The sequence below is a fragment of the Podarcis cretensis genome (genome assembly GCF_951804945.1).
Source record: "Podarcis cretensis genome assembly, chromosome: 4".
Classification (NCBI taxonomy): domain Eukaryota; kingdom Metazoa; phylum Chordata; class Lepidosauria; order Squamata; family Lacertidae; genus Podarcis; species Podarcis cretensis.
Window position 1 is genome coordinate 76,843,155 of NC_137173.1, and position 10,519 is coordinate 76,853,673.

The 10,519-nt window shown below is 45.8% G+C and overlaps 1 protein-coding gene and 1 long non-coding RNA gene across 3 annotated transcripts in view; both read right to left on the bottom strand.

Moving 5' to 3' along the window:
* The window catches only part of TBC1D8 (TBC1 domain family member 8), a 48,891-nt gene extending 47,135 nt beyond the window's left edge, over positions 1–1,756 (bottom strand). Inside the window, exon 1 of one of the 2 annotated variants that reach the window (XM_079972508.1) lies at positions 1,551–1,756. In XM_079972508.1, coding sequence (XP_079828634.1) covers positions 1,551–1,677 — 127 coding nt within the window. In that variant the 5' untranslated portion in view covers positions 1,678–1,756. The remainder of the gene's footprint in view (positions 1–1,550) is intronic. The other variant, XM_079972509.1, reaches the window with a different exon arrangement.
* A 3,942-nt stretch (positions 1,757–5,698) lies between these two features.
* Positions 5,699–10,263, bottom strand: LOC307214391. The gene is made up of 2 exons (XR_013838026.1): positions 10,125–10,263; positions 5,699–6,753 (listed from the first exon to the last, which is right to left on the bottom strand). It is a non-coding gene; the product is annotated as an uncharacterized lncRNA (long non-coding RNA).
* Between the last annotated feature and the right edge of the window lie 256 nt (positions 10,264–10,519).

The following is a 10,519-nucleotide window of genomic DNA, read 5'->3' on the forward strand; positions in this document are numbered from 1 at the left end:
TGCCAGCAGAGTTTATATTATTAGCCTACATAATTGTACAGCAGAAATGTACTCCTGAATTAATTCACCATAAGTTTTATGAGTGTCTTACAGTGCAATCCAATGTTTGTCTGCTCAGAAGTAAGTTCCATTGGGATAAAGGGAACTTACTATTCACTTGCAAATGGACAGGACTGCAGCCCTACTGTTTATCAACACCTGTGGCCCTCCAAATTCTGTTGGACTTGCAACTCTCATCAAGCCCTAGGCAACTCTTCCTAGGTCAGGGATGACAGGAGCCGTAGATCCACAATGTCTAGTTGAGTCTAGAGGGTCACGGCTTCCCCATCCCTGATTTACACACTCAAGGTGCTTATTCTAAGCAATAATTAAGACTTTTGGGGCACTCATTTCACTCCCCAACTTACAAGTCCTCCCCTCCTTTTCCCAAATAATCTGCTCCATATGGGAAAATGTCCTTCATATTTTGTTTTTACTACAGTATTTGCTTTTTCTATTACGCCACCATTAAATTAGCTCAAATAAAACAATGCTTATTAGCTTATTTATGGACATCATTGTGTTCTAAATACCAAATGAAGCACTGCTTTAAAACCTTATACACAATATTTGCAGCCCTGCCCATGCTGTTCCATATGGAGAGTCCTAAATGCAAAGCTCTTTTCAAAATGTCACGTATTTTTGTTTCAAGCTGCAGTCTGTCTTAAATATAGCCTTCCATTGCCTTCTTATTCTACATATCTTATCTTGGCAAACTGGTAAAATTCAGCATCTCATGGGCTCAGGCTAAGCTCTTCCACGTTTTCCCTCTCTATCGGATTTCCTCCTTTCTCCCCCATTAACAACAGCTGCTGCAGGCACCTGAACAAAAAACTCGAGTTGAATCCCACTCTGAAAACAATGGAGTTGTTCAGAGGACAGAAACCTTTTATCATACGCCAAGAGGCTTAGCAAAAAAAACAAAATATGGGCAAGGGGAGCTTCTATCTGCACGCAGGTTACAGCTCCTTCCTCTACTCCACAGTGACTTTTTCCAACTATAAGGTGTGGGGAAAAGTGACTATTTGCAATGCACTACCGGGGAGGGGGGGCAGAGGTAAGAATTCAGGTTGTCCCTGAACAAAGAGCCTGGTTTCTCCTCCCTCCCCCCCCCCGGTCTATCTCCTTTCCCCCACCTCAGGGTGCAGGGCAGCAGCAAAAGCCCCTCCACCCAGTCCATCAAGGCAGGGGCTGCCCCCTCACACTATGGGAGTTACTTCCTCCTCTTCCTCAGTCCCGACCAAGGAGTCAAAAGACGACAGAAGTATAAAAGAAAAGCAACAAAGAGAGAGAGAGAGAGAGTCCCCACTTTCGGGGACGCCTGGAGAGGGACCCTCCTGGAGGCTAATAATAATATCGCGGCTACGACAGACCCACTCCTTTCCCCCCGGAGGGGTTGGGAAGGCGAAGGGCGGCTCGCACTTCCACGCCTGCCGACCTGTAGAGGAGCTTTCCCGGCGGGGGTGGCGGCCCGCTTCCAGCCCCGGCCAAGCCCCTCTCCCGCCGTTTACCGGTGAAGCGCCCTCCGCCGCCTCCGTGGCCCCGCCGCCGCTGCAGCACGAAGTAGCCGCTGCTCTTCTGCGTGACCCACAGCTTCAGGGCGTTTTTCAGCAGCACCTCCTCGGGCTTCAGCCACATCTTGACGCCGGCCAAGCCCCTCCGCCGCCAGGGGTCACATCGCCCGCTCCGCCGCCGCCGCGGGACCCCGCCGCCCGTCCACTCGCCGTCGCCGGCGGCAAGGCGAAGGGGGCGCCCTCCGCCAACGCCCGCCCCGCGGGGAGGAGCTCGCCGCTGGGCCCGAGAGTCTGCTCCTCCTCCTCCCGGGGGAGCGGCTGCGGCTGCGGTTGCCTGAAGCGAAGGGCGCCCTCGGCCTCCTCCTGCCGCCTCAGAGGAGTTTCTCCTCAGAAACGAGAGAGGGAGAAGAAACCTGGCCTGGCCTTTCCAGGACGGGTGGGGGAAATGGGAGCGGGAGGAGCCGAAAGAGGAAATCCCCTGCCTTGTTTCCACCCACCGCCCGGCCTCGGCTTCTTCGTCCCGGCCGACCTAGAGCAGGCCCGCCCTGCAGTAGCTGAGGGAAAGAGGAGGCAACGCCGCCGCCGCCGATGGCGGGGACGTTTTCCTGGCGTATAGGACTAATTGCCTCCTTAAATTCCAGAGGCGTGGAGGTTGAAGCGCCCACGGGGCAAGAGCACGTGCAGAATGCGCGGTTACTGGGTGGGTTATGTTGGGCGTGCGTGTAACTAGGGCACTGCTTCCAAGGCAGAGAGAGAAGAGGGTAGGTGGCTTTCAAACCTTGGCACACCTCATTTTTTCTTTCTTTTTTCTTTGGAAAAGAGCCCGTGGGAATGGAACTTCAGCGAGAATGCTGAGACGACAAATCCGTCGAGGGAATTTTGAGAAGTTAATTTAAACGCACCTTTTGTGAATGTAAACTATTGTGAATGTAAAGCTTCTTTCTGCCAGCCGGAATGTTTATTTGACGTTTTAAATGGCTCTCTTCCGTTTTCTAACATTCCCAAATAGCTAGAGGGAGGCTCCGGTATGGTTTTACTTTAATGTGCAAAGATGCACATTATATCTACCACACTCATGAAAAGAGAAACGTGATGATCCATCACAACCATGGGAAAGGGAAGAACTGCATGGTGTGAAACATGTCCAATGCCCATGGGGTTCAGCAATGGTCCATCAGGATCTTTTTCTGAGGCTTGTTCATTAGGAAGAACCAGAATCGCCACAGAGCAATATGCCCCCATCCTATCTCAGCCGGGTGGCTCAGAAGGACTTCATAGTTGATCATTATGAAAGCTGTTGAGAAGTCAAGCAAAACTGTCCAGGACAAGGGTTGCCAGTGCAGGGTGTGTGGCACTACTTTGCTCACAGAATACTTCCCTGGCACTCACAGGGTCCCCTTCCCCTGCTGAAATCTAGTTTGAAAGATGCATTCTATTGCAACCATTAAAATTGGATGTGGTGTCTGCTTGGTTGTAGTGTGCCTGTGATTTGACTTATTGTATTTCTCAGGTTTGCACAGAGAGTTCTGGAGTTGGAAGAGACCTCAAGGATCATTTGTCCAACCCCCTGCAATGCTCCCACAAGCCAGAAGAGGCTGACATTTGCCCCCTACCCTAGAGTGACCAAGGTTGCCTCCGCCCTAAAACTGAGTTGGAAATAGATCTAGATAATCAGTATTATCCAAAAATACTTGGCACTGGACTACCACACACTTAAGCATCTTGCCCCGAAACCACATGAAATGACATGGTAACAATCCAGAACTCCAGGATCTAACGGTGGCTTATTTGACAAAGCTCTTGCCATACATACCTTCCTTTAAGGTAGCAAGTCTCATAGTCATCATCTAAACTTTTCTATTCTGTCTTTCATTAAACATTCCATTGTGGTTTACAACAATATTGAACAAACTCAAACACATTAAGCAATAAATACAACAAGCAACTGCCAGAAACATCACAAGAAGCTAGGTTGGTAATGATCAGCAAATGCTTGGGCAAACAGCTGTATTTAAGAAAGCACCAAAAATGCATCACAACTGACTTTTATTGTAGAGGGGAGTTTATTCCACAAACTGAGTGCCACAACAAAATAGGCCTTTACCATGGAGGGCTACTGCGAGATGGACTGTGCCACAGACAGAAGGGCATCATCTGAACAGATTGATTACTGCACCTTCTTTCAAAGAAGCATTCTCTTTGCAACCCAACCAGTCACTCTGATTCTGGCAGCTCCTGTAATTAACAAAAGGAGCAAGGAGCAAGCCTTAGGCTGCACATCTAAAAGGTATCCATAGTAACAGAACAAGCAGAAGCCAAAGTACTGTTATCCTTCCCTCTAGTGTTATTTTCCTGTGTAAACATGAAAGAGGGGTAATGGATTTCAGCACACTACAGTAGTTTCACCGCCACCACCACCTGTCACCCTCCATGACTTGGAGAGTGAACTTTTGAAGTGGGTAGCCTCTCCTCACAGAAGCAATGTGCAAGGAATCTCCATGAGCAAAAGCCTCTCCAGTTCAGAAGTTCGCCATCCAACTTGTGGAGGGTGTCCAGGGGTGGCGCTAGAACATTCATCCACATGCCTCCTCTCACTTGTTTATTTAACTTGTGTGAATGCTTGAAGAGGATTTATGAGTGGCTGTTGCTGTATTTGTGTTATGCTGCTAAGCTGGTGCCACATATAATAGTGATGAGTCTTAGTCAGAGTGGGGGCCATTGTAGGATCAGGCTGAAAAAATATTGCTCTCTGAATCTTAACGCAAGTGGGAAGCAAACTGAACTGTTTCATAACATCAGTGGTTTTAGTTGACTTATTTTTCTCCTAAGGCCATGTATTATTTCTGTGAGACCATTATCCTGCCAAAATGTTGCTTATTTGGCTAAGATCACTCAACAGGATTTTGAAATTAAAAAGGAACTTGTTGCCTCAGAGATTAAATAGGTACAATGTTACCCTGCTCAAGATATTATATATCTTCTCATGCAGCTCTGTGAGAATGTTCTAATCTACAATAGCCTTGCTTCATAATTCTTGCACTGAAATATAGCTGATTTCCCTTCCCTCTTTTTTAGCATGATGGAAAAAAATAGGCATATACAATTCTTTAGTGCTCATGAATCCTCACAATAACGCATTTTCTTTACATTATATCCCATTATGACTATTTGGCAGCTGTGCAACAAACAGTCTCTAAACAGCACTTACACAATAAGAGCACACATCAAGTTTCATGGTCGTGCTCAAAATCTGAACAATGTCAGAATTCATCTGGTTTGTATCAATGTTATTACTGTCCACAGCAATATGGAAAATGTATGCCTTGTCCTGCAATCCTGCTACACCAAGACATTTCCTATTACATTTCTAACATGCCACCTGGGGATTTCAAAATTGCAACAGTAGAAAGCAGCTGCAGAGGGCAGAAACATGGAATAAACATATTCTGTTATCTTGCCAGATGCATTATGTGTCTCAGTAACTTTATCCATTGGTTTTCTTTAATATTATTGGCCAATGACAATATCACCAAAAGGAAAATGCCCATAACCAAGAGATGCAGAGAAACTCCACATTCCTTCCCTAAATTTCCATCATTCATTAAGATACATACACACTTTTAGTTCCTTTCTTTACAAACATAAGAAAAATATGCAGATAATGTTGCACCCATGGGTGGATTATAATGGTGCAATTGGAGTAATTGCACCAGGGTCCTTTACTGCAAGGGCACCCAGACTCTGACCTTTCATTTAAAAACAAGGTAAGTATGTAGTCATCCTGGAAGAAAAGTTAAAAAGCAAAATGTGCAGGCAACCAGTTCTGTGAGATGAGCCAGCTTCTGCATGTCAGTATTTTTAGCCAGACTTCAGTGAAGTCAGAGTAAGTTGCTTGAACACCAAGCTATAGGAATCACTCACTGGGCACCTGCTCCCTTTTAGTGCACTTTATTTCTTCCTTCAGTCTCATTTTCTAGTCCTTGGAATCTCGTTTGCATTTCCTTCCTTTCTTGCAACCAGTATATCTTTCCTGTAGAGGATTCAACCAAAACCAAGTACTCCCTATACATTAGTTTCTGCACATCTACTACACAGCAAGTGTAGTTACCCTTTTAATAACCACAGTATACGTAGTTACCCATTAGTAACTATATTAAAACACTTTATTCAAACACTTTTTCCAGACTCCCACTGGTCCACTTCAGTGAAGCCTCACCTACTGACTATAATTGCGGGCTAGCTCTGTTTCTGCTGCCTGTCCTGGAATCTTCCTCTGGTTCTCCTACCAGACAGACACTATAGCCTAGCACTCCATAGTGTCCCTCCCTTCTCTCTCAGTGGCGTAGACAGGTGCTCTTCTCATCTCTTCAGTCTGATCCAAGTGATTCAGCTACCCCAGGCAAGTCATCAGTCACCAATACACTCTGTCTTCCTTTCAGATGTTCTTTTTTCTTCTGCAATCTTCTTTCTCTGCTGGCTTCATCTTCTGGTTGAACACCATGAACATCAAGCACCAATCAGCATGGACTAACCAACTAACCCTCCTGCTGACCACCACATGGCCATATATATATTACTACCAGTCAACTGCACCGATTAGCTAAGAATTCTAAATCTGCAATAACCAATCTGAATATGCAAGTCTTCTATTCTTCTTTTGCATACTGAGAGTTCCATTTCCTCCTTGCTGTCAGTTGAGATCTCCCAGTGACAGTTAAACCAACTTCCACATAACCGGAGGATTCCCCCATCAAACACATTACAATACAAATGGCAGAATATATTACACAATATCCATTAAAACACTATTAAAATAGATAGGATTTCTTCACAAGTGCCAATGAAAAGATGTCCTTGCCTCAGTATGTTGTGTTTCCTTAGATTTGCAGTTTAAATTAATAATAAAAAAAGCATTTCCAAGTGGATAACCCTCTCTGACTGTTGATCCTGGTGTTGTCCCACTGCACCAAAGGCATTATTATTGTTCCATGGTGTTCCATGGTGACTTCCTTCCGGACTGAGATCATTATACATATTAATCTAGTTTTAGAATCTTCTTTGAAATTCACTGATATATATTCAGTTTTGAATTACATCCCGGCACTGTGGGAACTTTCAGATGGACAACATAAATAGGTCCCAAGGGCTTTCGTGGCAACAAAAAGATGCATTCTTCAGCACTGGAAAGATAAATCCCCACCTGCAATTGTACAATGGACAGAGGACATTAATGTACTTTCCGCATTTGGACATGCAGTTTTTAACAGACAACAGATTCCAGACTCCAAGGGGGGCATTTGGATGGCAGATAATGATGTTAATGCTTAGACAGTCTGTTAGTAGACTTTTGTAAAGCACTCTTATTTTTTTATATAGTTGTTACCAACAATTATTTATCTGCATTTTTTTCTAATACCAACCCGTTCCCCTCTCCTTTCCTTCTTTCCTCTTATTCTGAGCTATATGTTAGGAAAAAACTGTACTGCAAGTATAAATATAAAAAAATAAGCCACTTAGGTTGGCTTGTTTTAAACTAACCATAGTTAATGTTAGGCAGTTTATTGATTCAGACAGAATGACTAACAGCAGTTAGCAAAAGCTTTTTACTACCTCCTTGTCCTGGCTAGATGGGAGGAGGAAGAGGCCAGGAGGGGGCTTCATCCAAATGCAGTAACCACTGTATACATGCCTTCCAACATTATCTTTCCTCAAGTCATCAGCCTGCAATTGGTCCCATATCTACCATTAGCTATCTACATAGCTCTTAGCTTTGCTTGCTTATCACACGTCTACATTTTGACTTTTTAAATGTAAAAAAGTAAAGGTAAAGGTACCCCTGACCGTTAGGTCTAGTTGCAGATGACTATGGGGTTGCGGCGCTCATCTCACTCTATAGGCCGAGGGAGCTGGCATTTGTCTGCAGACAGCTTCTGGGTCATGTGGCCACCATGACTAAGCCGCTTCTGGCGAAACCAAAGCAGCGCATGGAAAGGCCGTTTATCTTCCTGCCAGAGCAGTACTTATTTATCTACTTGCACTGGCATGCTTTTGAACTGCTAGGTGGGCAGAAGCTGGGACTGAATAACGGGAGCTCACCCCGTCACGGGGATTCAAACCGCCAACCTTCTGACTGGCAAGCCCTAGGCTCTGTGGTTTAGACCACAGTGCCACCCACGTCCCTTATGTAAGGACTACTAAATGTGACTTCTGTTTATTAGGAGGACTCATTCAGTACCTAAGAATGGTCACTTGATACAGAGGAAAGAGCTAGATATAATTTGGGCCAACATGTCCTCCTAAACCCATATTTGGTGACATAATGGGGACACAGAGGGGCACTTATTGGGAGAAGTAACAGTAGGCAGGAAGGCTACTCAGCCCCTCCCACACTTGCCATTGCCACACTCTTCATGCCACTGTTTCTTCATTGACTTTTTATAAGGGGCTGCTCACTGCTCAGAAATAACAGTCAATGTCGCTATAATGAAGATACCAAAACACATCCTCTTTAATGGCTCACTTAAATTTGTCCCCTTCCCACAAGTAAAAATACTTTGTTCTACTAACTTTCCGCTCAGTTTTAAATATGAACACTCACTGCAGTGTTCAAATAGCCGGGCCACTGAAGAAAATCAATAGTTTTCTATTACATGCATTATACCACTGCAATATATCGTACAAATATGTGTAATGGCTTTCAGCATTAAGGTAAGATGGAAAAAGCATAGATACACTAAAACTACATCACACTTCAAAAACACCAAAGAACTGACTGTGGAAATATGGCATGTTTCCAATGTTAGTCTTACTCAGAGAAGATCCATTGAACTTAATGGTTTATGATTAACTTAGGCCAGTGATTTTCAAACAGGGTGCTGTGGCCCCCTGGGGTGTCTTGAATGATAGTCAGGGGTGCTGTGGGCAACACTGGCCTCTGCCCCTCTTTCCTTCCCTCCCTCCTCTGATGCCCTCTTGCATCTCTGCCTCCCAAAGGCTTGCACAGCTGTTTGTTGCGGCAGCCCTGGCTACAAAGTCCCCAGGCAAATGGTGCCTCTGGGGCTGGCCAGGGGGTGCTTCCCAGGCCTCAGTGAGGCAGTGTGAGGAGGCATCTCTCTTTGGGGTAGGGGGTGGCAGCTCAGAGACCAGGGGTGGCAGCTGTGGCTGCCCAGAGGACTCCCAAGGAGAGAGGATAGGAGGCTGAGGGAACACTCCACAAGGGAGGGTGTTTGAAAAAAGGGTGAGGGACTGCCAGCTCTTTAGGCAAGGGGTGACATAACTGGGCTCCTGAGCCCCACAGGGGTGCCACAGAAAGAATGTAGTTGATCAAGGGAGCCATGGACTCAAAAAGGTTGAAAACCTCTGACTTAGGCCCATCTGAACTGTTACTGAACTATTTGTATGTGGTTTAATGCAGAATAAAAAACAAACAAATTGGTTTAAACTGAGGACAGATGTAGGTGACATATTCCGATTTGACATGCATGGAAGCTACCACCACAGCCTGATCCTAAACCATGTTTACTCAAAAATAATCATGCTGCAAAACTGATGCTGCAATCCTATAACTATTTACCCCGGAGTAAGCCACTGGAACTTGAAGAGACTCACTTTGAAGTATGCATTACAGTAGAACCTGTTTTCAAATGTAATCCGTTCTGGAAGTCTGGTTGACTTCCAAAACGTTCAAAAACCGAGGATCAAAGGGCTGTCAGCAATGTCAAGGGGGGGGGGATAGAAAAACATGCTTCGGAAGCCGTTCGGAAGTGCATTCGAAAACAGAAGCATTCACTTCCAGGTTTTCAGCATTCAGCTTCTGAAACCTTCGGCAGCCAAGACATTCGAAAACCAAAATTTGACTATAAGATTAACTGAGAGGCTCAAATTCTAGCAAACTCATCTGGGGGGTAAGACCTGTTGAACTTAGGTTGTACACACAGGGGCTGCATATCCCATGAGATTAGTGGATGTCTGTTTCACCTCGCCTCAAGGGTGGGCTGGCTTGTGTACACACTCCTGTCTTCTATATCCTGTGCACTCCCTCAGCTGCTTTGTGAAGCCCTCTATATAGGATGCTAGTCACAATCCACATCTAAACCCTGTGTTTTGATGCATTTCCTCCCAAAGCAGCTTTGAAATATAAGCCATATGAAGCCAGAATCTCCACCGTCTCTCCACCCACCAGCGTGGACAGACAGTGGGCAACTTGGAAACACATGCAACTGCAGGGGCAAATGTGATTTGAAACACAGAAGGGTCAGAGTTGGAAGGGACCCCCACCAGGGTCATCTAGTTCAATCCCCTGCACTGCAGCAATCTTTTGCCAACGTGGGACTCAAACCCACAACCCTGAGATTAAGGGTCTCATGCTCTACCAACTGAGCTATCCCTCAAGACCTCGCTGCATCTTAAGCCGGCAGTGCACCTTATTTCGGAGTAAACGTGCACAAGATGGTGCTGCGAGTCAAGAATCACTGCATAACCCACTGAAATCGGAATGGGCTGCACTTCTCACGCGCAAATACACTCTCAAGGCCTCAGCTCTGTACATTAAAGTTGCATTGGTTCAGTTACCTTTCTTCTTTAAAAAAAAACCACAAAAAAAACACCTGCTTGGAAATCAGACTACAAACATCGAGGCAACACATTACTCATCAGACCGGGCAAAGCGCTCCACCTCAAAGGAGGAAACAGCCAATCCCGTTCCTCTCCCTTGAAGTTTTAGGTCTCCGAGCGGCCAATCCCGCTTCTCATTCCAGTATCTGGGTTCGGAAGAGCCCAATCCCTTTCTGCCGAGGGGGAGCCACGGAGCTCAGTTTCCAACCACTGGAAGATCGCCGCTCGCTTCCGCTGCTCCCCCGCCGCCTCCCTTTGGTTGCCCGGATTTCACCGCTCCTTCCCTCTATATAAGCTTTGCGACAATGTTGGAAAGCGGGGCCCGCTACCCGGCGGCGAGCGACTTTACGGTA